Here is a 25,033-nt window from a genome sequence, read left to right on the forward strand (position 1 = left end):
TTTAGAACACAGGCCTGGAGTTTCCGCTCGGAGCGCAGTCGGCAGAGTGCGCTGGACACCGACCGCCATTTTTGCCGAGGTGAAGTTAGGCCCCAGTTTCAGCGCAGACACATTTGGATGAGCCCAAATGTAAAATCTCCCATCAATGAGCGCAATCAATCAGCGTAATCGATTTGTGACTGGAGTAGGACAGCCACCAGATTCACAGAGCAATGGGATTGCCAGGAAATGAGTCATTCTTCAACTTTAAACTAATTGACCTACAGCAGAGGAGGGCAGACAGATTAATTGACTCAATATAAACTAATTTGTCCTAACTCGCCCATCACCCCTGTGCTCGCTGACCTACATTCGGTTAAGCAACGCCTCGATTTCAAAATTCTCATCTTTGTTTTCAAATCCCTCCATGGCCTCGCCCCTCCCTGTCTCTGTAACCTCCTCCAGCCCCACAATCCCCCCCGAGATATCTGCGCTCCTCCAATTCTGCCCTCTTGAGCATCCCATTATAATCGCTCAACCATTGGTGGCTGTGCCTTCTGTTGCCTAGGCCCTAAACTCTGAAATTCTCTGCCTAAACCTGTCCGCCTCGCTACCTCTCTTTCTCCTTTAATGTAAGAAGTCACACAACACCAGGTTATAGTCCAACAGCTTTATTTGAAATCACAAGCTTTCGGAGCGTTGCTTCTTCGTCAGGTGAAGTGGAGAGATGCATAAAGACACAGCTTATATAGTCAGAGAATACTGCCAGATGATTACAGGTAATCTTTCTAACTGCCATTTATCACACCTTTGTCTGTTTTTTGTTTTTCATACAGACCCCAGCATCTGCAACATTTGACCCCTTGTGACCCCACCTCATTGTTCTTTGATGTAATGTTTTCCTGACTGACCTGTTTGGACACCATTCACACCTTTGATTGCTGTGATTATCTCTCTGCCGAGGTGTGATAAATGGCAGTTAGAAAGATTACCTGTAATCATCTGGCATTATTCTCTGACTATATAAGCTGTGTCTTTATGCATCTCTCCACTTCACCTGACGAAGGAGCAACGCTCCGAAAGCTTGTGATTTCAAATAAAACTGTTGGACTATAACCTGGTGTTGTGTGACTTCTTACATTTGTCCACCCCCAGTCCAACACCGGCATCTCCACACCATTTCTCCTTTAAGACGCTCCTTAAAACCTACCTCTTTGACCAGGCTTTTGGTCACCTGCCCTAATTTATCCTTATGTGGCTCGGTGTCAAATTCTTTGTCTTCTAACGCTCCTGTGAAGCGCCTTGGGACCTTATACTGCGTTAAAGGCGCTATATAAATACAAGTTGTTGTTGTTAAACTGAATTTAAAGTAATTGCAGGAGCAGGAGAAACAGACTTGGGTCAGGCTTCAATTGACTGCCGGTTAGGTGATTAACGTTGGATTCATGTGACCACAGGTACCTGTGCACCTGAGATTCTGGACGGAGTGTGATAAACTCCACTGAACTGGGGCAATCGTCGTAAACTCGCCATTCCAATCTGGGGAGGTGGCCAGTTTGTGGGTGGAGCCTGCTTTGGGTGAAGGGACTTTCGAACCAGTGGAAAAAAATCGCGGAAACTCCAGCGTAAAATGGTTATGGACGTAATTCACTTATGATTAAAGTTCCACGATTTTTAAGCGCTCTGTCATTGGATTCCGCCCAGATTACACTGGTACCTCGGCGGAAATCATGCGGAAACTCCAGGCCACGGTGTTAATTTTTGTAATCACTTGTTGATAAAAATTAGCGTGTGTGCGTTAACTGCCCTACCTGGTGTCTGTGACTATACAACAAACCAATAATTTTCAAAATGAGGAATGCAACTTGCATAATGTGGATCTTACCCAAAACAGGTCAGAAAATGTATTTAAATATTTTAAAGAGAAGGTGTCTTTGAGCAGGGGGTTTATAAAGTGGTCTTTATTGAAGCATATAGAATCCGAGAGCATCTCCTTCTGCCCTGTAGATGCCATAAAGGGAGCGGAGGAAGATGTGGCTGAAGCCATGGAATTGGAAGACGATGTTGATGAAGAGAAGGGAGAATCTGCAGCGACATTAGATGAAGATGGTGCAGTGCCTGAGGATGGGGCTGCGGGAGAAGGTGTCCCAACGAAGGAGGCGAAGAAACCCTTCACTCCTCAGCCCAGGAATAAGCAGGACCTGGAGAATCTAATTCAGCACATTCAAGGGACCGTCACCAACAGCATCCTGCCCAAGCTGCAGAACTGCTTAATTGCAAAGGTCTCTGGGCAAAACTCTCTTATAAACTCATTTTCTCTCACTCCCCCATCTCTGCCTGTCACTCTCTCTCCTCCTTCCCCTCTCGATCTCTCTCATTTCTCCCTTTTATCAGTTGTCCTTCTCCTCCTCGTCTCTCTCTCTCTCCCTCTCTCCCTCCCTTGACTCTCTCTCTCTCTCTCTCTCTTTCTCTCTCTCTCTCTCTCTCTCCCTCCCTTGACTCTCTCTCCCCCCTCCCCTCCCCCCTCTCTCTCTCTCTCTCTCCCCCCCTCCCCTTCCCCCTCTCTCTCTCTCCCCCTCCCCCCCTCTCTCTCTCCCTCCCTTGACTCTCCCCCCTCCCCTCCCCCTCTCTCTCTCTCTTCCCCCCCCCCCCCCTTGCTCCCCCCTTCTCTTCCCCCTCCCCTTTCTCTATATTCGGGTATCTCTGTTACTCAAGTTTATTTTTTTGTTAACAGGTAAAAAGAGATGAGCAGCACAAGTTGGTGAAATCAAAAATAGTGAATGATGAGGAGTTGGTGCGTATTCCTATAGCATTTACGATGGTTACACTGATGCAGACTCTTCCCAAGGAAACCATGGATTCTAATTTACCCAGGTATAATAGCACAGCTGTATTCAACATTCAACACTGCAGCGACGGAGTGTGAATTTATTCACTATGTGCATTTAGAATCATAGAAACAGCACAGAAGGAGGCCATTCGGCCCATCGTGTCCGTGCCGGCCGTTAATGAACTATCCAGCCTAATCCCACTTTCCAGCTCTTGGTCCGTAGCCCTGTAGGTTACCGCACTTCAAGTGCATATCCAAGTACTTTTTAAATGTAATGAGGGTTTCTGCCTCTACCACCCTTTCAGGCAGTGAGTTCCAGACCCCCACCACCCTCTGGGTGAAAAATGTTCTCAAAGCCCCTCTAATCCTTCTACCAATTACTTTAAATCTGTGCCCCCTGGTTATTGACCTCTCTGTTAAGGGGAATAGGTCCTTCCTCTCCACTCTATCTAGACCCCTCATAATTTTATACACCTCAATAAGATCTCCCCTCAGCCTCCTCTGTTCCAAAGAAAACAACCCCAGCCTATCCAATCTTTCCTCATAGCTAAAATTCTCCAGTCCTGGCAACATCCTCATAAATCTCCTCTGTACCCTCTCTAGTGCAATCACATCTTTCCTGTAATGTGGTGACCAGAACTGCACGCAGTACTCTAGCTGAGGCCTAACTAGTGTTTTATACAGTTCAAGCATACCCTCCCTGCTCTTATATTCTGTGCCTCGGCTAATAAAGGAAAGTATTCCGTCTGCCTTCTTAACCACCTTATCTACCTGTCCTGCTCCCTTCAGGGATCTGTGGACATGCACTCCAAGGTCCCTCTGTTCCTCTACATTTCTCAGTATCCTACTATTTATTGTGTATTCCCTTGCCTTGTTAGCCCTCCACAAATGCATTACCTCACACTTCTCCGGATTGAATTCCATTTCCCACTTTTCTGCCCACCTGACCAGTCCATTGATCTCTTCCTGTAGTCTACAGCTTTCTTCCTCACTATCAATCACACGGCCAATTTTTGTATCATCTGCAAATTTATTAATCATACTTCCTACATTTTTCCCTACACTGGGGGGGTGGGGAAGATTTATTCAAGTAAATTCCTGGAGTTGGGAAAGGAGAAGCTAACTATACAGCAGACATAAAACTATTCCTTTCTCCCTCATGTCTTTATCTAGTTTCCCCTTAAATGCATCGCTGCTGTTCACCTTAACCATTCCCTGTGGTAGCGAGTTCCACATTCGAACCTTTTCACAATCTTAAAGACCTCTATCAAGTCGCCCTCAGAGCCCCAGCCTGTTCAATCTTTTCTGATGTGTATAACCTCTCAGTTCTGGTATCATCCTTGTAAATCTTTTTGCACCTTCTCCGATGCCTCCGTATCCTGTTGATAATATGGAGACCAGAGCTGTGCACAGTACTCCAAATGTGGTCTAACCTTGAAGAAATAACTATTTTATGTTCCAGTGTATATATAATACATATATGTACATATAATATTATTGTGAGCCCCAGAATCGAAGTGCTGCAGAGGTACTGATCTTTGCTACCAATGAATGAAATTCTGAGTGTTAATCTCTTGGTTTTAGTTGATCATTTTGGATTTGGTTATCCTTTGACTATTATATAATGCAATAGATGCTACCAGATTCTGTCATAACATAAGAAATAGGAGCAGGAGTAGGCCATTCAGCCCTTCGAGTCTGTTCCACCATTCAGTGAGATCATGGCTGATCTTCACCTCAGTCCCATTTACCCACCTTTGCTCCATATTCCTTAATACAGGAAACTTTGTGCTATCCGGCACCGACGGGACCGAACTGTTGCCGTTCCCTCAAAACTGCCGGACACTCCAGCTCTAATGTTGAAGCATACGGAGGTTTTCATCTCCGTATCTGACAACAAACACTGTTGCTTAGCAACAGCTTCTAAACAGTCGGCTGCAGCTGCAAGCGTCTCTAGCTGAAGCTGTTGCTATAGCTACAGACCTTGCAGTGCCTGACTGGGGAAAAAAAAAGAAATGAAAAGGAAAAAAACGGCTCCTGATTTTTGCCGGTGGCTCGAGCTTGCCGGACATTTAGTCTCCGGATAACACAAAGTTTCCTGTACCCTTACTCAACAAAAATCTATCAGTGGAGATTGTCCATTTTAGCTACAGTTACTGCTCCATATATTATAAGAACATATATAGGAGCAGGAGTCGGCCATACAGCCCCTCGAGCCTGCCCCGCCATTTAATAAGATCACGGCTGATCATCGACCTGATCTTCACTTTCCTGCCCGATCCCCATATCCCTCGATACCCCTAGAGTCCAAAAATCTATCGATCTCAATCTTGAATATACTCAACGATTCAGCATCCACAGCCCTCTGAGGTAGAGAATTCCAAAGATTCACCACCCTCTGAGTGATGAAATTTCTCCTCATCTCAGTCCTAAATGGCCGACCCCTTATTCTGAGACTGTGACCCCTGGTTCTAGGTCGCAGTCTGTAGAAAGTTGAGTAAAAGTATCTGTTCATCAGTGATGTCTGTGAATGTCGAACCTGAGGAGAGAGTGGGCAGGAGATGGAAAAGAAATGGTTAATTGTACGTTTACAGGTTTTGTTTTCCCCTCTCTCCGTCCCAGCATCCTCATTAAAGTCTGCATGCTGTTGAGAAACCGAGCGCAGGAGATCCGAGATGTGGCCCGCAATACGCTGACCAAAATAATCGAGACTTTGGGTGCAGGATACCTTCTGTACCTTCTCAAAGAGATGCAGTCGGCTTTAACCAAGGGCTATCAGGTAACGTGCGTCGTGTTACTGAAGTGTTGCATTAATATTGGGCCTGCAGTTACATTAAATGTCCAGCACAGAAACGGTGTTTATGCTCCACACCAGTCTTCACCTCACCCTATCAGCATAACCTTCTTATTCCTTTCTCCCTCGTGTGTTTATCTAGCTTCCCATTAAATGCATCTATGGTATTCGCCTCAACTACTCCATGTGGTAGTTCTACTTGTAAGAATAAACTGTCCAAATATTGTTGGAAACCCAGTTTGTTTGGTGTTTTCTGAATTTTGGCAATAGTTTTTTTTTTATTCTTACATGGGATGTGGGCGTCGCTGGAAGGCCAGCATTTATTGCCCATCCCTAATTGCCCTCGAGAAGGTGGTGGTGAGCTGCCTTCTTGAACCGCTGCAGTCCGTGTGGTGAAGGTGCTCCCACAGTGCTGTTAGGGAGGGAGTGCCAGGATTTTGACCCAGCGATGAAGGAACGGCGATATACTTCTAAGTCAGGATGGCGTGTGTGACTTGGAGGGAAACTTGGAGGTGGTGGTGTTCCCATGTGTCTGCTGCCCTTGTCCTTCTAGGTGGAAGAGGTCGTGGGTTTGGAAGGTGCTGCCGAAGTACGGCGTGCGTGGTTTCCTCATCGGTGTGGTGCTCTTTGCTTTGTATTACCAGCCCAGTGACTTGCAGCGGGGGTATCTTATATTTGAAGAGTCATATTATCGATCGGTTTTACTGGAATGGCACTGAGAGCTGATATTACTCGCCCTCCGTCACTCGCAGGCTGATCTGATTGGCAAAACTCCGCTCCCGGCACAGAACCTCACTAGGGGTGATCGTGGGCGAGAGGATCGCCGCTACGGTGCTGTGATCCCGTGTCCCCTGGTTTGCTTGCTGCTAGGGAGGGCTCCAGCTCAGGAATGACGCAGGGTAAAATTATCCCAGTATTTGAAGAGTAAAATAGAGATAAAATAAAGAATGTTTTTAACCTTTAGTTACCCTTTTAGCAGATTTCTAATACCGTAGGGATGACATTCCTGTCGTCCATTGTAGCTTAAAAGAATCGGAATCAAAGAATCATAGAATGGTTACAACACAGTAGGAGGCCATTCGGCCCGTCGAGCCCGTGCCAGCTCTCTGCAAGAGCACTTCAGCTAGTCCCACTCCCCTGCCCTTTCCCCGTAGCCCTGCAAATTTTTTCCCTTCAGGTACTTATCCAATTCCCTTTTGAAAGCCACGATTGAATCTGCCTCCACCACCCTCTCAGGTAGTGCATTCCAAATCATAACCACTCGCTGCGTAACAAAGTTTTTCTTCATGTCGCCTTTGATTCTTCTGCCAATCACCTTAAATCTGTGTCCTCTGGTTCTCGACCCTTCCGCCAATGGGAACAGTTTCTCTCTGTCTAGATCCTTCATGAGTTTGAACACCTCTATCAAATCTCCTCTCAACCTTCTCTGCTCTAAGGAGAACAATCCCAGGTTCTCTAGTCTATCGACGTAACTGAGGTCCCTCATCCCTGGAGCCATTCTCGTAAATCTTTTCGGCACCCTCTCTAAGGCCTTCACATCCTTCCTAAAGTGCGGTACCCAGAATTGGACACAATACTCCAGTTGAGGCTGAACCAGTGTTCTATAAAGGTTCATCATAATTTCCTTGCTTTTGTACTCTATGCCTCTATGAAGTCCAGGATCCCGTATGTTTTATTAACCGTTTTCTCAACCTGCCCTGCCACCTTCAACAATTTGTGCACATATACCCCCAGGTCTCTCTCTTCATGCACCCCCCCCCCCTTTTAGAATTGTACCCTTTAGTTTATATTGCCTCTCCTCGTTTTTCCTATTCAAAAAAGGTGGTAGGGAGAAAATGGGGAATTACAGGCATCGGTCGTGGGGAAAATGCTAGAGTCCATTATAAAAGATGTAATAGCAGAGCACTTGGAAAACAGTGACAGGATCGGACAAAGTCAACATGGATTTACAAAAGGTAAATCGTGCTTGACTAATCTGGAATTTTTTGAGGATGTAACTGGTAAAATAGATAAGGGAGAACCAGTGGATGTGGTGTATTTGGACTTTCAGAAGGCTTTCGATAAGGTCCCGCATAAGAGATTAGCGTGTAAAGTTAAGGCACATGGGATTGAGGGCAAGGTATTGACTTGGATAGAAAACTGGTTGGCAGACAGAAAGCAAAGAGTTGGAATAAATGGGTCTTTTTCGAAGTGGCTGGCAGTGACTAGTGGGGTACCGCAGGGATCAGCCCTTGGACCCCAGCTATTCACAATATATATTAATGATCTAGACAAGGGAACTAGATGTAATATCTCCAAATTTGCAGACAACACAAAGCTGGGTGGGCGTGTGTGTTGTGAGGAGGATGCCGAGAAACTCCAGGATGATTTGGACAGGTTGGGTGATTGGGCAGAAGCATGGCAGATGCAATATAATGTGGATAAATGTGAGGTTATCAACTTTGGTGGCAAAAACAAGAAGGCAGATTATTATCTGAATGGCAATAGATTGGGAGAAGGGGAAGTGCAACGAGACTTGGGTGTCCTTGTGCACCAGTCGCTGAAGGTAAGCATGCAGGTGCAGCAGGCGGTTAAGAAGGCAAATGGTATGTTGGCCTTCGTAGCGAGAGGGTTTGAGTACAGGAACAAGGATGTCTTGCTGCAGTTGTACAGGGCCTTGGTGAGACCACATCTTGAGTATTGTTTGCAGTTTTGGTCGCCTTATCTGAGGAAGGATGTTCTTGCCATGGAAGGAGTTCAGCGAAGATTCACCAGGCTGATACCTGGGATGGCCGGAATGACGTATGAGGAGAGATTGGGTCGATTGGGCTTGTACTTGCTGGAGTTTAGAAGAATGAGAGGGGATCTCATTGAAACTTATAAAATTCTGACAGGACTAGACAGACTAGATGCAGGAAGGATGTTCCCGATGGTCGGGGAGTCCAGAACCAGGGGTCACAGTCTAAGGATAAGGGGTAAGCCATTTAGGACAGAGATGAGGAATTTCTTCACCCAGAGAGTGGTGAACCTGTGGAATTCTCTACCACAGAAGGCAGTAGAGACCAATTCATTAAATATATTCAAGAAGGAGTTGGATATATTTCTTAAGGCTAAAGGGATCAAGGGATATAGGGAGAAGGCAGGGACAGGGTACTGAGTTTGGATGATCAGCCATGATCTCATTGAATGGCGGAGCAGGCTCGAGGGGCCAAATGGCCTACTCCTGCTCCTATCTTCTATGCTTCTATGTTTCCTACCAAAATGTATCACTTCACACTTTCTGCGCTAAACTTCATCTGCCACGTGTCCTCCCATTTCACCAGCCTGTCTGTCCTCTTGAAGTCTATCACTATCCTCCTCACTGTTCATTATACTTCCAATGAATGAATACAAAATAGGTTTTACTTAACATTATTGAGGGCCTCACATTGAAATTCCTGACGTAATTTTCTGTTACCTCAACTGTGGAGATATAAAACACTCAGTTCCCAGACCGCGTATGGTCATTTCTGTTCACTTTGTAACACCTCTTTTCCGTCTTGCTAGGTTCATGTTTTGACCTACACAGTCTACATGCTGTTAAAGAGTCTCGTGTCTAAACTCAACAGCGGAGATTTGGACCCCTGTATGGACATCCTAATTGCGGTAAGAGTTTAGTCACTGAGGTTATTACAATGCATTCACGTACCAGCACGTAATAAGGGAAGAAAGAACGAACTTGTATTTCTATAGCGCCTTTCACAACCTCCGGACGTCCCAAAGCACGTTACAGCCAATGAAGCACTTCTGAAGTGTAGTCACTGTTGTAATGTAGGAAACAGGACAGACAATTTGCGCACAGCAAGCTCCCACAAACAGCAACATGATAATGACCAGATATTCTGTTTTAGTGATGTTGATTGAGGGATAAATATTGGCCCCTGCTCTTCTTTGAAATAGCACCATGGGCTCTTTTACATCAACCAGAGAGGGCAGATGGGGCCTCGGTTTAATGTCTCATCTGATAGACGGCACCTCTGACAGTGCAGCACGGCACAGCAGGGGGGCACGCTGGCATAGTGGTTAGCACTGTTGCCTCACAGCGCCAGGGACCCGGGTTCAAATCCGGCCTCGGGCGACTGTCTGTGTGGAGTTTGCACATTCTCCCCGTGTCTGCGTGGGTTTCCTCCGGGTGCTCCGGTTTCCTCCCACAGTCCAAAGATGTGCGGGTTAGGTTGATTTGGCTATGATAAATTGACCCTTAGTGTTAGGGGATTAAATACGTGGGGTTATGGGGATAGGGTGGGATATGTGTCAGTGTAGGCTCGATGGGCCAAAATGGCCTCTATCTGCACTGTGGGGATTCTGTGAGCACTCCCTCAGTACTGCACTGAAGTGTCAGCCTAGATTACGAGCTCAAAAATCTGGAGTAGAACTTGAACTTGATCTACTGACTCAGGTAACAGTGCTACCCACTGAACCATGGCTAACACCTTGTCACAGATCACTTCTAAATTCAACAATTTTGCTTTTCGAAGATGAGAGCATTTAGCTCATCACATAAGAACATAACATAAGAAATAGGAGCAGGAGTCGGCCATTCGGCCCCTCGAGCCTGCTCCGCCATTCAGTAAGATCATGGCTGATCTTTTACCTCACCTCCACTTTCCTGCTCTATCCCCATATCCCTTGATTCCCTTAATATACGTCTGTGCTATCCCCTTAGCCGCATTATACTGCCCTTTCCTCGTGCCCTTTTGATGTTCTCTTTTTCAAATATTTATCCACTTCTCTTTTAAAAGCTATCTCTGTGGCGAGAAGTTTGGCTATTTCGACGTTCAATTGAGATCAGTGCAGTAGAGTGGGGAATCCTTAGTGCGCTCTGCTGTGACATCAACAAGCTGTCTAAGCAGCCACTCACAATGCAGAATTCTCGCAGCCCGGGAGCCAGGGGTGAAGAAGCTGCTTTTATTTTATTCTGATGTTTTAAAATTGTTAGAGAGCAAAACAAAGATTGAGGCTCTCACATGGGGACAAGGTAAACCTGAAATAAATATAAACAAACTTAAAAAAATATATATATATAAAAAAAATGTTTTTTAAAGTTTCTAAAAAAATTATAATTTTTATTATGGATAAATTTGACACTCCACAAAATTAAAATTAGTTTTTCAGGCCCAGAACAGTTGTTTAGCAACACGCTGTTAAAACCCCAATTACACCTAATCCAACAAGGCTTAACATTTACTGGGGTATTTAACAGCGATATTACCGCGGAAAAACCCACGTTTTCATCAATTTCACTGATTTCCCCGATTACACTGTGGGTGGGTCCACAGCGCAGCCAGTGTCGGAGCGGGGCGGAGGGGGTCCACAGCGCAGCCAGTGTCGGAGCGGGGCGGAGGGGGTCCACAGCGCAGCCAGTGTCGGAGCGGGGTGGAGGGGGTCCACAGCGCAGCCAGTGTTGGAGGGGGTCCACAGCGCAGCCAGTGTCGGGGGGGGGGAAGGGGGTCCACAGCGCAGCCAGTGTCTGGGCGGGGCGGATGGAGTCTACAGCGCAGCCAGTGTCGGGGCGGGGCGGAGGGGATCCACAGTGCAGCCAGTGTCGGAGCGGGGCGGAGGGGGTCCACCGCGCAGCCAGTGTCGGAGCGGTGTGGAGGGGGTCCACAGCGCAGCCAGTGTTGGAGGGGGTCCACAGCGCAGCCAGTGTCGGGGGGGAAGGGGGTCCACAGCGCAGCCAGTGTCGGGGTGGGGGAGGGGGTCCACAGCGCAGCCAGTGTCGGAGCGGGGCGGAGGGGGTCCACCGCGCAGCCAGTGTCGGAGCGGGGTGGAGGGGGTCCACAGCGCAGCCAGTGTTGGAGGGGGTCCACAGCGCAGCCAGTGTCGGGGGGGAAGGGGGTCCACAGCGCAGCCAGTGTCGGGGGGGGGAAGGGGGTCCACAGCGCAGCCAGTGTCGGGGCGGGGCGGATGGAGTCCACAGTGCAGCCAGTGTCGGAGCGGGGCGGAGGGGGTCCACAGCGCAGGCAGTGTCGCAGGGGAGGGGGTCCACAGCGCAGCCAGTGTCGGGGGGGAGGGGATCCACAGCGCAGCCAGTGTCGGAGCGGGGCGGAGGGGGTCCACAGCGCAGGCAGTGTCGCAGGGGAGGGGGTCCACAGCGCAGCCAGTGTCGGGGGGGGAGGGGGTCCACAGCGCAGCCAGTGTCGGAGGGGGTCCACAGCGCAGCCAGTGTCGGAGAGGGTCCACAGCGCAGCCAGTGTCGGGGGGGAGGGGGTCCACAGTGCAGCCAGTGTCGGAGCGGGGCGGGGGAGTGTCCACAGCGCAGCCAGTGGCGGAGCGGGGCGGAGGGGGTCCACAGTGCAGCCAGTGTCGGAGCGGGCCGGAGGGGGTCCACAGTGCAGCCAGTGTCGGAGCGGGGCGAGGGGGTCCACAGCACAGCCAGTGTCGGGGCGGGGTGGGTCCACAGCGCAGCCAGTGTCGGAGCGGGGCGAGGGGGTGGTCCACAGTGCAGCCAGTGGCGGAGAGGGTCCACAGCGCAGCCAGTGTCGGAGGGGGTCCACAGCGCAGCCAGTGTCGGAGCGGAGTGGGGAGGGGGTCCACAGTGCAGCCAGTGTCGGGGCGGGATGGGTCCACAGCGCAGCCAGTGTCGGAGCGGTGAATGACTGACCGCAGCTTCAGGACTTGTGCGTTAGGATGCACAGCGCTACATCCTGAAATTGCGGTCAGTTTCAAAGGGGAAATTACCCACTGCAAATTCCGGGTCATGATGAATTCTGCATCCAGTACTGTTTCTGGTTGCATTAGTGGTGTTATTAATTAAAAAAAACAACTATTGTGCTGAAATTAAGAAATGTTATAATCAGTGTAAAATAATTCTCTCTCTAGATTTTTAACCAGGAGTTATTTGGTGAAATTGCTGAAGAGAAGGAAGTGAAGGGGATCCTAAGCAAAGTGATGGAAGCGAGGAGGAGCAAGAGCTACGACTCCTACGAGATTCTGGCTCAGGTTGTGGGAAAGGCACAAGTTACTAAGCTGATCCTTCCACTGAAAGAGGTAAAGTCAGTGCGGTAGTTGGCAACTAATTACCCGCTCTCCTTTCTCGTGACGTAATCTATCTGCGCTGGGATATAGCTGTGTCAGTCACTGGTGCATTTCCATTGGTCAATCAACATCTTTTGTAGTTTCTCATTCACCCCATTTGTATAGATTGAGCCCGTATAATCGGATACTACAGTGCGACATTGCTACTTTTTACTGAATGCTAGTCCGGTTTCTGTGGCACTGCCCATGTCAGTGGTTGAGTTCAAGTTGTTTTAATATTCAAGATGGAGTTGGGGAGAGAAACTTAAGAAACTGGCTCCACTGGGCCATCATCAGTTGGCCGGAGCCTGCAATGACACTGTTACAGTTGACATGGTAAAATTGAATGGGCAAAGTTTTCAAGATATTAAGTGGAACTGATCGGGTAGATAGAAACTATCTCCGCTGGTTGGGGAGTCTAGGACTAGGGGGCATAGTCTAGAAATTAGAGCCAGACCTTTCAGGAGTGAAATTAGGAAACACTTCTACACACAAAGGGAGGTAGAAGTTTGGAAAACTCTTCTGCAAACGGCAGTTGATGCTCGATCAATTGTTAATTTTAAATCTGAGATTGATAGATTTTTGTTAAAGGTATTAAGGGATGTGGGGCAAAGACAGGTAGATGGAGTTATGCCATAGATCAGCCATGATCTCATTGAATGGCGGAACAGGCTCGCGGGGCTAAATGGCCTCCTCCTGTTCCTATGTTCCAATTGACGTGGTAATTAATGGTGTTAAATGTTGATGGAAGAGAGTGACCAAATGATTAGATAATTCAAATGTTTTGGTGAAAGACGATTCAGTTATGAGGAGTAGACTATATTGCACATTTTTTTTTAGTGCAGTGTTTCACTCTTATGCTTCATTCCTAGTTTCTCTCTAACAGCAGTGACTACACTTCAAAAATACTTCATTGGCTGTGAACCGCTTTGGGATGTCTTAGGGACATGAAAAGCGCTATATAGATGCAAGTTGTGTCTTTATGTTTAAATCCCTCCATTGCCCTCGCCCCTCCCTATCTCTCTGTAACCTCCTCCAGCCCTACAACCCTCCGAGATCTCTGCGCTCCTCCAATTCTGGCCTCTTGTTCAGCCTTCACCCCCCTATTGGTGGCCGTGCCTTCAGCTGCCAAGGCCCTGAGCTCTGGAATTCCTACCCTAAACCTCTCCGACTTTCCACCTCTCCTCTCTCTTCCTTTAAAATTCTGCTTAAAACTTATCTCATTGACCAAGCTTTTAGTCACCTGTCCTAATATCTCCTATTTCGGCTCGGTTTTAGTTTTTTTTCTGATTACGTTCCTGTGAAACACGGTGGGTAATTTTGCTACATTGAAGCTGTTATATAATTGCTGTGTGTGTGTGATTTTATATTTTCAGATATTGGAGAACACAACCATTCTTAAGCAAGCTCGCAAGGTCCATGAAACATTTCGGCGTATCGTGTCTGGCTTATTGCTGAATAAGGAAATGACGGCCGACTCCATCCTTTTACTGAGCCATGGTCTGGTGACGGAGAGCTTACCATTGATGGCAAAGAGGACCAAGTGAGCAACTGTTCATTTAGACGGCTATTTGAGAGAGTAGAGCAGTTTAAAATAATATTTATTGAGGCTACATAATGCTGATCAGGTGAGAATTCCCTGTGGGTTACCAGCAATCCAGAACAAATCCCACTGTTCCTGTATTTTCCTCTGCTTCAGATTCAGAGACGTGAGTTCAAATCCCGCCACGGCAGCTGGGGAATTTAAATTCAGTTAATTAAATAGAAAGCTAGTATCGGTAATGGTGACCAGTAACTACCGGGTTGTCATTAAAACCCATCTGGTTCACTAATGTCCTTTAGGGAAGGAAATCTGCCGTCCTTACCCGGTCTGGCCTATATGTGACTCCAGATCCACAGCAATGTGGTCGACTCTTAACTGCCCTCTGAAGTGGCCCAGCGAGACATTGCACCTTCACCACACGGACTGCAGCGGTTCAAGAAGGTGGCTCACCACCACCTTCTCGAGGGCAATTAGGGCTGGGCAATAAATGCTGCGACGCCCACTAAAGAATGCAATGGTCTCTGCCTCAGCCCCTCCCTGTGGCAAAGCACTTCACACTTCATAAAGACATTTCTCCTAATCCCTCTCCCTGCAGCCCTGTATCTTTGAAGAAATATTTGTTCAAAACCTTTACACTTGACGGTCTGAAATAACTGATTATTTCGCTCCCGAGCATTTTGTTACCTTTTCAGTATCGGCGCATAAAACGTCTTGTCCTGAAGTTGAGGCGGTCACGGACTTCATGTTCCAGAAACACACAGCTGGGTCCCGCGGGAGTGGAGATCTGTCTGTGTTGTAGCTTGTTCATAGAATCATAGAAATTTACGGCACAGAAGGAGGCCATTCGTGTCTGTCCAGGCCAAAGAAGATCTCTCCAGCCTAATCCAACTTTCCAGCTCTTGGTCCGTAGCCCTGTAGGTTACCGCACTTCAAGGGCATATCCAAGTACTTTTTAAATGTGATGAGGGTTTCTGCCTCTACCACCCTTTCAGGCAGTGAGTTCCAGACCCCCACCACCCTCTGGGTGAAAAAAGTTCTCCTCAACTCCCCTCTAATCCTTCTACCAATTACTTTAAATCTCTGCCCCTGGTTATTAACCTCTCTGCTAAGGGAAATAGGTCCTTCCTGTCCACTCTATCTTGGCCCCTCATAATTTTATACACCTCACCCTCAGCCTCCTCTGTTCCAAAGAAAACAACCCCAGCCTATCCAATCTTTCCTCATAGCTAAAATTCCCCAGCCCAGGCAACATCCTCGTAAATCTCCTCTGTACCCTCTCTAGTGGAATCACATCTTTCCTGTAATGTGACCAGAACTGCACGCAGTATTCTAGCTGTGGCTGCACTGCACTTACCTACACTGATGAGGCACCTGGAGTTCTCAAATTGCAATTGCTAGCAAGAGGTAACAGGGATGTGATGGGGTAGCCCACGACTTGCTGGTTAAACCCGCACCTGCATTTCTGCATGTTTCGAGAATCAATATTTTGTCCAGATTAAATGTTCATTGACGATGTTCGAGTGGTGAGAATGTGGAACTTGCTACTGCATGGAGTGGTTGATGCAAATAGCGTAGATTCATTTAAGGGAAAGCTAGAGAAACACATGAGGGAGTTACAGTTCGATGAAGTAGGGTGGAGGAGGCCCGTGTGAAGCATAAACACCGGCATGGAACCGTTGGGCCGAATGGCCTGTTTCTCTGCTGTAAAATTCTATGTAATTCCTTACAATGTTTTTGCTAAAGGGGTAAACGCAAGAAGCCTGACCAATCACGCTCCAGTCTGAAGCCCCAGAGCTGCCTCTTACTGGCCCCCACCCCGACTCGCCAGGGAGAGAAAGCTGCCATCAGCCTGAAGACCAACATGCACATCCTGGTCGATACCGGGCTGCGGGTAAGTGATTGGAGTTTCTGCTCATTCGGTGATTGGACGATTTCAGAAGTTTGTCTCTGTTCGTTGACGGGAATGTTCATTCAGAATGGCCATTGAAGGACCTAAAAGCCCCTTTTTTAATTTGCTCTTTCGTTGTGGGTGACATGGGCAAGGCCACACGTACCGCCCAGCCCGACTTGCCCTGATGAGGTGGCGGTGGACCTTCTCGAGCTATTACAGTCCTTGTAGCGAATTTCCCACGATGGTGACAGGCAGGGAATTCCAGGATATTGACCCAACAACGGCAAAGGAACGGAGACTTGCCTCCAAGTCAGGATAGTGTGTGACTTGGAGGTGATGATGCTTCCATGAACATCACTGCTCTTGTCCTTCATGTTAGTGGAGCTGGGAGCTGGAGAACTTGGGGGCTAGAAGTATACCGGGGCTAAAAGGGTTAAATTACGAGGACAGGTTGCATAGTCTAGCCTTGTATTCCATTGAGTTTAGAAGATTAAGGGGTGATCTAATTGAAGTGTTTAAGATGATTAAAGGATTCGATCAGGTGGATAGAGAGAAACTATTTCCTCTGGTGGGGGGAGTCCAGAACAAGGGGGCAGAACCTTAAAATTAGAGCCAGGCCGTTCAGGGGTGATGTCAGGAAGCACTTCCTCACACAAAGGGTGGTGGAAATCTGGAACTCTCTCCCTTTTTAAAAAAAAAAAAAAAAACTTGAGGCTGGAGGTCAATTGAAAATTTCAAGACTAAGATTAATAGATATTTGTTAGGTAAGGGTATTAAGGCTTACGGAAACAAGATGGATAAAATGGAGTTGAGATACAGATGAGCCATGATCTAATTGCATGGCGGAACAGGCCTGAGGGGCTGAATGGCCTCCTCCTGTTCCTATATTCTGAAGGGGTTGTTGACTTAATCTTGGCAAGTTGCTGCAGTGCTTCCAGCCCCCGCTGCAGCAGCAGTGCGCCAGTGGTGGATATTGAGTTCATTGGCAGGGGTGACTATCAAGTGGACCAATCTGTGCTGGGTGGAATTGAGCTTCTTGGCTGATATTGTGGCAAGTTGTGTAATTGGAAATTGATAAATCAGGCAATTTGTGGTCTAGTACCAGAAAAATCGACCGTGAAATCTGCCGGATGGTTGAAACCCCCCCACCCCCCCCCCCACCTGCTTCACTGATGTCCTTCAGAGGAGAGTAACCTGCCGTCCGTACCCAGCCTGGGCCGACACGTGACTCCACACCCACATCCAACGTGACTGTCAGCAAGCACTCTGCATTCTAAAGCCATCTTGTTGCCTGGAAGGTTTCACACCATGTTTGTGGGTAGAAAGATAAATTCACTCTTTTATTCACGTGGAACAGCTGCCCACCAGTGTTCTTTTGTCTTGTCCCAGTTGCTGCACATGAGCTTGAAGAGATCGAAGGTGAATTCTTCAGAAGAACACATTTTGGCAATGATTGACCCGTTTGTGCAGGTGCTGATAGACTGCCTTCAGTCCATGCACATAAAGGTGAGCGCCGTTCACTGTTGTACACTTACTGCTTCAGCTCATGTTGTATTGCTCACAAATCACAATATTAAATGGAATATTAACCATGATCCGTTATATCCTAATCATTTGGATTTTCTTTTTGTTTTTAATATTTACATTGAATTTCAGGATTGCAATCTAATAATCCTTTTGGTTGGTTTAAAATATGTTTCCTTGTGTAAAATTACATGTATCACTTGAGGTGAGACCAGAACTAGGGGCCATCAATATAAGACAGTCACTAATAAATCCAATCGGGAATTCAGGAGAAACTTCTTTACCCAGAGAGTGGTGAGAATGTGGAACTCGCTCCCACAGGGAGTGGTTGAGGAGAATAGTGTCGATACATTTAAGGGGAAGCTGGATAAACACGAGGGAGAAAGGAATAGAAAGATATGCTGATGGGGTGAGAGGAAGAGGGGTGGGAGGAGGCTCGTGTGGAGCAGAAACACCGGCATAGAGCATGGATCTGTGTTGTAAATACTCTAATTCTATCTAACAACCCCAATGTGTTATTTTTATTTTTTCCTTTTTTTTTGAATTGTCAAGTAAGTACATTTGACAAGTATTTTACAAAGCATTGCACATTTAGGTGTGTGTTCAAGTAGATTCTATGAAAGTACATCCTTGTCACTGCTCCCAGTCCAATCAAAAGATCCAATGTGGGTTGTGGGGTTGTTTAGTCTTGTTTTCTGGGGTTAGTTAAGCCTTGGAACATGGGGAGGCCGTTCAGACACTTCTGAGAGTTGTGGTCCAGTGTCTTGTTTGTTGCATCAAACCCCTTGTAAGATTACACGCTTTGTAAATGCTTTGTGTCCGCCGTGGCTCAGTGGGTGGCACTCGCGCCTCAGAGGGTCGTGAGTCTTTGGAATTCACGTATGGAGTATAAAAGTAGGGAAGTTTTGATGTAACTTTACAGGGCGCTGGCGAGATCGCACCTGGAGTTCTGCGTACAGTTTTGGTCTCCATATTTAAGGAAGGATATACTTGCATTGGAGGCAGTGCAGAGAAGGTTCACGAGGTTGATTCCTGGGATGAAGGGGTTGACGTATGACGAAAGGTTGAGACTATGCTCATTGGAGTTTAGAAGAATGAGAGGTGATCTTATTGAAACATATAAGATTCTGAGGGGGATTGACAGGGTAGATGCTGAGAGGATGTTTTCCCTAGTGGGGGGTATCTAGAACTAGGGGGCATAGTCTCAGGATAAGGGGTCACCCATTTAAGACGGAGATGAGGAGAAATTTCTTCTCTGAGGGTCGTGAATCTTTGGAATTCTCTACCCCAGGGAGTGGAGTCGGAGTCAGTGAATATATTCAAGGCGGGGATTGACAGACATTTGAACTACAGGGGAGTCGAGGGGTGTGGGGAGAGAGCGGGAAAGTGGTGTTGAGGCCAAGATTGGATCAGCCATGATCTTATTGAATGGCGGAGCAGGCTCAAGGGGCCGATTGGCCTACTCCTGCTCCTGTTTCTTATGTTCTTATGAGTCAGAAGGTTGTGGGTTCGAGTCCCACTCCAGACACTTGAACACAAAATCCAAGCTGACTCTTCCAGTACAGTGCTGCACTGTCAGAGGTGCCGTCTTTCAGATGAGACGTTAAACCGAGGCCCCGTCTGCGCTCTCAGGTGGATGTAAAAGATCCCATTACACTATTTCGAAGATGAGCAGGGGAGTTCTCACCGGGGTCCTCGGCCAATATTTATCCCAAAGCCAACATCACTAAAAACACTTTATCTGGTCATTATCACATTGCTGTTTGTGGGAGCTTGCTGTGCGCAAATTGGCACTATATCAATGCAAGTATTTCTTTTGAATAAAGTAGCATCTCTGCTGTCTAAAGAAAGACACCTACATTCATATCGCCAAAGTGTATCACAGCCAAATAATTACTTATAAATCAAATTGTTGCTAGTTTAATATCTACTTTTTAAAATAAAACTTCTGACATTGTAGCACTGTGGGCAGGGTAAAAATGGTTCAGTTTGTAAGATTGCAAAATGGTTCCAGAGTAAGATTGCATAAGTGAAGTTGGCAATTTTTGTTTGTACATCCAACGCGCTGGGTGTGGCGATGCACAAAGTTAGATCTGTTGAGTATTTCTGCATGAACATTAATTGCTGAGGTGTCATTGCTTTGTGTCTGCAGATATCCTCCCTATCTCTGTAATCTCCTACAGCCCCCCCCCCCCCCCCCCGAGATCTCTGCACTCCTCTAATTCTGGCCCCTTGCACATTCCTGAGCACTGGAATTCCCTCCCTAAACCTCTCCACCTCTCTCTCCTCCTTTGAGATGCCCCTTAAAACCCACCTCTTTGACCAAGCTTTTGGTCACCTGTCCTGATATCTCCTCCTGTGGCTCGGTGTCAGAAATGTTTTTATTGATGTCCCTTGTCAAGTGCCTCGGGACGTTTTGCTACGTTAAATGCGCTCTATAAATGTAAGTTGTTTGTTGTTGCAGGTGATCACAACAGCCTTGCAGTGCCTCACCTGGGTGTTGAAATTCCCACTAAACTCCACCGAGACTCTGGCGGATCAGCTCACCAAACAGCTCTTTGTTTTACTGAAGGATTATGCCAAGGCTGGAGCCGGGAGGGGAGAGAACTTTCACCTGGTTGTTAACTGTTTCAAGGTACGTTTTAAAACAGAAATATCCCCACTGGCTTTTTTGCCAATTATTTTAAATCTGTATCCTCCTGCCAGCGGAAACATTTTTTCCCGATCTACTTTATCAAAACCCCTCATGATTTTGAACACCTCTATTAAATCTCCCCTTAACCTTCTCTGCTAAAAGGAGAACAACCCCAGCTTGAGGCTAAAGGGATCAAGGGATATGGGGAGAAGGCAGAGACAGGGTACTGAGTTTGGATGATCAGCCATGATCTCATTGAGTGGCGGAGCAGGCTCGAGGGGCCGAATGGCCTACTCCTGCTCCTATCTTCTATGTTTCTGTGTTTCTCCACTCTATCCACATAACTGAAGTCCCTCATCCCTGGAACCATTCTAGTAAATCTCTGCACCCTCTCCAAGGCCTTGACATCCTTCCTAAAGTGTGGTGCCCAGAATTGACCACAATATTCCAGCTGAGGGCCCAACCAGTGTTTATAAAGGTTTAGCATAACTTCCTTGCTTTTGTACTCTGTGCCTGTTTATAAAGCTAGGGAACCCATATGCTTTTTTAACTTGTCAACTTGTCCTGCCACTTTCAAAGATTTGAGTACGTACACCCCCAGGTCTCTCTGTTCCTACGCCCCCTTTAAAATTGTACCATTTAGTTTATATTGCCATGCGTAATTTTTCCTTCCAAAATGCGTCATTTCACACTTCTCTGCGTTAAATTGCATCTGCCATGTGTCTGCCCATTTCACCATTTCGATGTCCTCCTGAAGTCTGCGACTATCCTCCTCATCAAAGTATTTTGCTTTCTGAATTGGATGCAGACTTCGACACCCCATTGCTACCACTAAATTCCCGTCAGTCAGCGCAGCAGCGATGTTGGGAGTGTACAGGGTGACCCCAAACGGCCACACCCGTAAGGATGGTTTTACTGGCAGTCGGTCGTGACGATTTCCCAGCTCTCACTGGTAGCTCCAAGCACCACATCCCACGGGAGACCTTGCCCCGGTTGGCCTGCTGAAGGCGTAATGGTCGAACACTTGGCCAATTCCACACCTCTGAAACCCAACCCAGTATCTCACCTCCTGACTCTGCAAAGCCTTTCCACCATCTACAAGGCACAAGTCGGGCATACGATGAAAAACTCTCCACTTGCCTGGATGAGTGCAGCTCCAACAACACTCAAGAAGCTCGACATCATCCAGGACAAAGCAGCCCGCTTGATTGGTACCCCATCCACCACCTTAAACATTCACCCCCTCCACCACCGGCGTACCGTGGCTGCAGTGTGTACCATCTACAAGATGCAGCAACTCGCCAAGGCTTCTTCGGCAGCACCTCCCAAACCCGTGACCTGTACCACCTAGAAGGACAAGGGCAGCAGACGCATGGGAACACCGACACCTCCAAGTTCCTCTCCAAGTCACACACCATCCTGACTTGGAAATATATCGCCATTCCTTCATCGTCGCTGGGTCAAAATCCTGGAACTCCCTCCCTAACAGCACTGTGGGAGCACCTTCACCACACGGACTGCAGCGGTTCAAGAAGGCGGCTCACCGCCACCTTCTCCAGGGCAATTAGAGATGGGCAATAAATGCTGGCCTTGCCAGCGCCGCCCACACCCCGAAAATGAATAAATAAATGAAAATATTTTAAAACCAGACTCCCGATTGTAGGGATGTTATTAGAGCCGTGGAGAGGGTACAGTGACCTGGAATAGGAAGTTCTAGCTTTGAAGAGGGGCTCCGCACTGATGCCTTTTCACTAACAGAAGGTTACAGTGAGGTTTAGTGTGATGGGTTTTGAGAGAGAAATGGTGAAAGATTGTTCCCATTGGTTGGCAAATCGGTGACGAGGTCACAGACCGACGCTCTCACTAGGAGAGTGAAGGAGGGAGTTGGAAGAGATGTTTCCACACACAGGATTATTAAAACGGGGAATGTTTTACCACAAGGGGCTATTGAAACAGAGACTGTGACATCACTTAAAAAAGGAATTGGTTAAGAATTTTAAAAGGATATGGGAAAAGGCAGGGAATTGGGGTGGGAATCAGCTGCTCCTGTTGAAGAGCTAGCACTGAGATGGACACAATGGGCCGAATGGCTTCGGCGTTATAATTTCTATGAATACGGTGGTGGGCGCATTGGTGCTAATCGAAGATCAGCCATGATCTTATTGAATGGCGGAGCAGGCTCGAGGGGCCGTTTGGCCGACTCCTGCTCCTATTTCTTATGTTCTTGTAACGTGATTTGCAGAGGTTGATTGAAGCTGCCCAAAGTCTCCCATCAGCTGTTTGCAGCTTCAGTCAGCCGATACCTTTAATGTGAACTCGGGTCAACCCCCGCTCCAATGTCCTGGTTCTGTTTGTGTCTGGGTTCTGCTGCTGTCGCAAAGTGGTATGTTGATTGGATGCAGCCATAAAAACAATCGCTCTTTTAAAAAGTCGCTAAGTACTGAACTGCACGAAATAGGCGGCGTGATTAATACGTGATGAGCAGCGACTTTGTAATCGCCGTCTGCAGTGATGATAAATGGTTAGCGTCATTTCCCCGATATAGGTGGTGCTGGTGATGAGGGAGGACGGTGTAAGCCCTGGGGATTGTATTAATATTTGTATTTTTTTTAATCACTCCACAGTCGATAACTATTCTAGTGAGAAACATGACGCGACACACACTGACTGATAAACAGTTGCAGGTCCTGTTGGGATACGCTGAGGAAGATATTTATGACTCATCACGTCAGGCAACAGCATTTGGACTTTTGAAGGTGAGTGAAGTTTGCACCAACACCAACTTGCATTTATGTAGCGCCCTTAACATAGTAAAGCATCCCAAGGCGCTTCACGTAATCAGACAAAACTTGACACCGAGCCACATGAGATATTCGGACAGGTGACCAAAAGCTTGGTCAAAGAGCTAGGTTTTAAAAAGCGTCTTAAAGGAGGAAAGTCAGAGAGGTTTAGGGAAGGAATTCCAGAGCTTACGGCCTAGGTGGGCCAGAATTGGAGGAGCGCAGAGATCTCGGAGGGTTGTGGGGCTGGAGGAGGTTACAGAGACAGGGCGGGGCGAGGCCATGGAGTGATTTGAAATCAAGGATGAGAATTTTAAAATCGAGGCGTTGCCAGACCGGAAGCCAATGTGGATCAGCGAGCACAGGGTAATGGGTAAACGGGACTTGGTGAGAGTCAGGATACACTTTGCAATCGACCATTTAAAAGCTGCAGTGTTAGTGTATCAATTAAAAACTAAAACTTAACTCCGACATTTAAAATAAAATCATATTTCATAAGGGGGGCACGGTGGCATAGTGGTTAGCACTGTTGCCTCACAGCGCCAGGGACCCGGGTTCAAATCTGGCCTCGGGCAACTGTCTGTGTGGAGTTTGCACATTCTCCCCGTGTTTGCGTGGGTTTCCTCCGGGTGCTCCGGTTTCCTCCCACAGTCCAAAGATGTGCGGGTTAGGTTGATTTGGCTATGATAAATTGACCCTTAGTGTTAGGGGATTAAATACGTGGGGTTACGGGGATAGGGTGGGATATGTGTCGGTGCAGGCTCGATGGGCCGAAATGGCCTCTATCTGCACTGTGGGGTTTCTGTGATTCTGTGATATATAAGTTAAAGGATGCAAGATAGAACACCCATATTCACCCCTTGAAGGAAGATAGGGGGAATAATTCGGTTGCTTTGCACCTCCTGTTAGTGCCCTAAGAGGGCGCTAATGAGGCGCAAAGCAATTTAGCACCAGGGCGCGGCGATGTTTGCACCACTCGCGAAATTGACCAGACATTTTGTAGTGGCGCTAAACAGAACGTGACGTCAGTTGAGCGTGTAGCGCCCAGGACCGGATATTGAGTGGCGCCCCCTGCCTTACCGCCTGCCACTAGCAACAACAGGTTGAGGGGAGCGTTTTGCAGTCGGGAAGGGACTGGGGGAGCGCTATTTAAAGGCGGCTGCTTCCTGCCTTTTTTTGTCAGCCACATTTTTGCACCGCGCATTCTGAGAGAGAGAGACAGACTTCTGGAGAGATTCAACGCTGTGTGAAGGAGTTTTGGGTACTAAGCAGCACTTTGCAGGTTCATTTTGATTTGACCTTGCATCGATTTAGAAGAGACTATGGGGGCTGCACTCTGAGCTCTTTCCCTGGGCCTCTCTGTTGTTCTTTCCAGCAGATTTGATGTCCAGGTCTCTCCAGGCCGAGATTCAAGGCTGCAATGAGCAGGGTGTGGATGGAGAGCAAGATCGACCCTGCCCTTTAAGAACTGGCCGGCGCCAGTGTGTCTGTGTTCCATTGCTGACTGACATCACATGAGCGTTAGTGCCTTAAGAGAGGTGTGTAGCGCCTGATTTAGCGCTCCAATCACCTCCAGGGGCGATAAAAGCCAAGTTTGCAATCGGAGGTAATAATTAGTGCCAGGTGCTAAACTTTGCGCACGGCTGATAATGGCGCCCCTAACAGGGCGATACCGAATTTCTCCCCCATAAAATTTAACAATCCAGATTCATTTGGGGCAGGGAGTATTGTGTCGATTTTGGGCGCCACATTATAGGAAAGATATAAAATGCAGTGGGATGAAGTACAACGTGAATTCACTGGGATGTTACCAGGGACGAGGGGTACAGGTGGAATGAGAGGCTTCAGATGTTGGGGCTTTTTTTCCCCAATGGAATGGCGATCGTTATGGGGATGGAAGTTTTCAAGATTAGGAAGGGTTATGGACGGTGAATAGTGACTGGTCAGTGTTTCTACTGGCCCGTCAGATGGCACGAATGTTAAGACAGTAACAAAATGCAAGTGAGAGTTAAAAATGTTTCA

General features: G+C 47.5%; 1 protein-coding gene across 1 annotated transcript in view; it reads left to right on the top strand.

The window, feature by feature from the left end:
* Positions 1–25,033, top strand: part of utp20 (UTP20 small subunit processome component) — a 148,413-nt gene that overhangs the window by 96,542 nt on the left and 26,838 nt on the right. Inside the window, exons 37-46 of the mRNA XM_086009734.1 lie at positions 1,987–2,261; positions 2,714–2,853; positions 5,432–5,588; positions 9,129–9,227; positions 12,444–12,611; positions 14,015–14,181; positions 15,925–16,072; positions 17,462–17,578; positions 20,061–20,231; positions 22,856–22,987. Of these exons, the coding sequence (XP_085865860.1) occupies positions 1,987–2,261; positions 2,714–2,853; positions 5,432–5,588; positions 9,129–9,227; positions 12,444–12,611; positions 14,015–14,181; positions 15,925–16,072; positions 17,462–17,578; positions 20,061–20,231; positions 22,856–22,987 (1,574 nt within the window). The remainder of the gene's footprint in view (positions 1–1,986; positions 2,262–2,713; positions 2,854–5,431; positions 5,589–9,128; positions 9,228–12,443; positions 12,612–14,014; positions 14,182–15,924; positions 16,073–17,461; positions 17,579–20,060; positions 20,232–22,855; positions 22,988–25,033) is intronic.

The sequence above is a fragment of the Somniosus microcephalus genome, chromosome 16 (genome assembly GCF_052327205.1).
Source record: "Somniosus microcephalus isolate GS21.2 chromosome 16, FLI_Smic_1.0, whole genome shotgun sequence".
Taxonomy (NCBI): Eukaryota; Metazoa; Chordata; class Chondrichthyes; order Squaliformes; family Somniosidae; genus Somniosus; species Somniosus microcephalus.